Consider the following 2,354-nt stretch of genomic DNA (forward strand, 5'->3'; position numbering starts at 1 on the left):
GGGGATTTATGGAATAGAGAAAATGGGATAACCCCAGGAATGGGGAATCGGGGCTCAGGCCGGTCTGGGTGCCGAGAATTCTGTGGGGAAAATGGGATTTATGGGGTGGAGAACCATGGAGAGCATCGGGATTACCCCAGGGACAGATCCAGGGATGGGGAATCGGGGCTCAGACTGGTCTGGGTGCCCACGGCTCTGTGGGGAAATTCAGATTTATGGAATGGAGAACATTGGAGAATATCAGGATTACCCCAGGGATGGGAGGAATGAGGATTTATGGAATAGAGAAACTGGGATTGATCCAGGGATGGGGAGTCGGGGCTGAGGCCGGTCTGGGTGCCGAGAACTCTGCGAGGAGATTCGGATTTATGGGGTGGAGAAACTGGGATTGCTCCAGGTACAGATCCAGGGACTGGGAGTCGGGGCTCAGACTGGTGTGGGTGCCGAGAACTCTGCGGGGGAAATCAGATTTATGGGGTGGAGAAACTGGGAGAACATTGGGATTATCCCAGGAATGAATCGGGGCTCAGACCCGTCTGGGTACCAAGAATTCTGCGGGTAAAATGGGATTTATGGGGTGGAGAAAATGGGATTGATCCAGGAACAGGAGGAATTCAGATTTATGGAACAGAGAAACTGGGATTGCTCCAGGGACAGATCCAGGGATGGGGAATCGGGGCTCAGGCCGGTCTGGGTGCCCAGGGCTCTGCAGGAAAAATCAGATTTATGGGGTGGAGAAACTGGGAGAACATTAGGATTGCTCCAGAGATGGGAGGAATTCACATTTATGGAATAGAGAAACTGGGATTGCTCCAGCGACGGGGAGTCAGGGCTGAGACCGGTCTGGGTGCCGAGAACTCTGCGAGGAGATTCGGATTTATGGGGTGGAGAAAATGGGATTGATCCAGGGACAGATCCAGGGATGGGGAATCGGGGCTCAGACCCATCTGTGTGCCCAGGGCTCTGCGGGGAAATTCGGATTTATGGGGTGGAGAAACTGGGATTGCTCCAGGAATGGGGAATTGGAGCTCAGACTGGTGTGGGTACCCAGGGATCAATTCTTCCCATAAACCAAACCTCAATTTCTCCTTTTTCACCTTTTCTTTCCTGATGCCACTACTCCTTGTCCTGCTCCTCCAGGGCAAAAACCCCTGTCCTTTCCCTGATTTTCCCCAAAAATCTCCCCCCACAGCCCCAACACTCTCCCACCGTATAGAGCACCCCGATCCCGTTATCCCGGGGCTGGAATCCCCCAAATTTCCCGATGATGCCCCCGAATTCCCGATGATCCCATACCTGTTCCTGAGCAGGGTGCTGGCTGCCAGGCTCTCCTGGTACCTCTGGCGGGCAGCGTTGCCCCCGAACCCCAGGAAAGTGGCGACGTAGACGCGGTAAACGTGCTCGGTCTGGTGGGCATCGCAGCCCAAATTGAATTCTGCCAGGAGATTCTTGGCCACCTCCTCCTGAAATCAGGTGAAAATGGGGTCAGGGACATTGAAAAATTCAATTTTGCAGCCCAAATTGCATTTTTGGGCACTTCCTCCTGAAATCAGTCACATCCTAAAATTCAATTTCACAGCCCAAACTGAATTCTGCCAACAGATCTTTGGCCATTTTCTCCTGAAATCAGGAATAAAAGTGATCAGTGAGATCAAAAAATTAAATTTTGCACCCTAAATTGAATTTTTGGCCACTTCCTCCTGAAATCAGGAATAAAAGTGATCAGTGAGATCTTATATTAAATTTTGCAGCCCAAATTGAATTCTGCCAGGAGGTTTTTGGCCACTTCCTCCTGAAATCAGGTGAGAATGGGGTCAGGCAGATCCTAAAATTAAATTTTGTACCCCAAATTGAATTCTGCAAGATTTTTGGCCATTTCCTCACAAAATCAAGAGAGAACGGGATCAGTGAGATCCTAAAATTCAATTTTGTACCCCGAATTGAATTCCACCAGCAGATTTTTCCTCCTGAAATCAGGAGTGAACAGGATCAGTCAGATCTTAAAAATTCTAAAAGGCATTAAAAAGCAAGAAAAAAGCATAAAAAAGGAAGGAAATGGCATAAAAAAACGAAAGGAAAGCATAAAAAAGAAGGAAAAGGCATTAAAAAGGAAAAAAAAAGCATAAAAAAGGAAGGGAAAGGCATTAAAAAAAGGAAAGAAAAAGCAAATAAAAGTAAGGAAAAGGCAAAGAAAAGTAAGAGAAAGGCAAAAAAAGGGAAGCAAAACGCAAAAAAAAGGAAGAAAAATGCTTTAAAAGGGAAGAAAAAGGCATTAAAAAGGAAAAGACATAAAAAAGGAAGGAAATGACATAAAAAATGAAGAAAATGACATAAAAAAGGAAGGAAATGACATA

General features: G+C 46.8%; 1 protein-coding gene across 1 annotated transcript in view; it reads right to left on the reverse strand.

Annotated features, from left to right (window-relative positions):
• The window catches only part of LOC130587016 (ectonucleoside triphosphate diphosphohydrolase 4-like), a 16,615-nt gene that overhangs the window by 5,489 nt on the left and 8,772 nt on the right, over positions 1-2,354 (reverse strand). The window contains exons 5-8 of the mRNA XM_057387965.1: positions 1,601-1,620; positions 1,297-1,463; positions 251-348; positions 73-80 (exon numbers count right to left, since the gene is read on the reverse strand). Of these exons, the coding sequence (XP_057243948.1) occupies positions 73-80; positions 251-348; positions 1,297-1,463; positions 1,601-1,620 (293 nt within the window). The remainder of the gene's footprint in view (positions 1-72; positions 81-250; positions 349-1,296; positions 1,464-1,600; positions 1,621-2,354) is intronic.

The sequence above is a fragment of the Malurus melanocephalus genome, unplaced genomic scaffold (assembly GCF_030028575.1).
Source record: "Malurus melanocephalus ecotype Western Australia unplaced genomic scaffold, MMel_1.1 scaffold_1461, whole genome shotgun sequence".
NCBI classification, from domain to species: Eukaryota; Metazoa; Chordata; class Aves; order Passeriformes; family Maluridae; genus Malurus; species Malurus melanocephalus.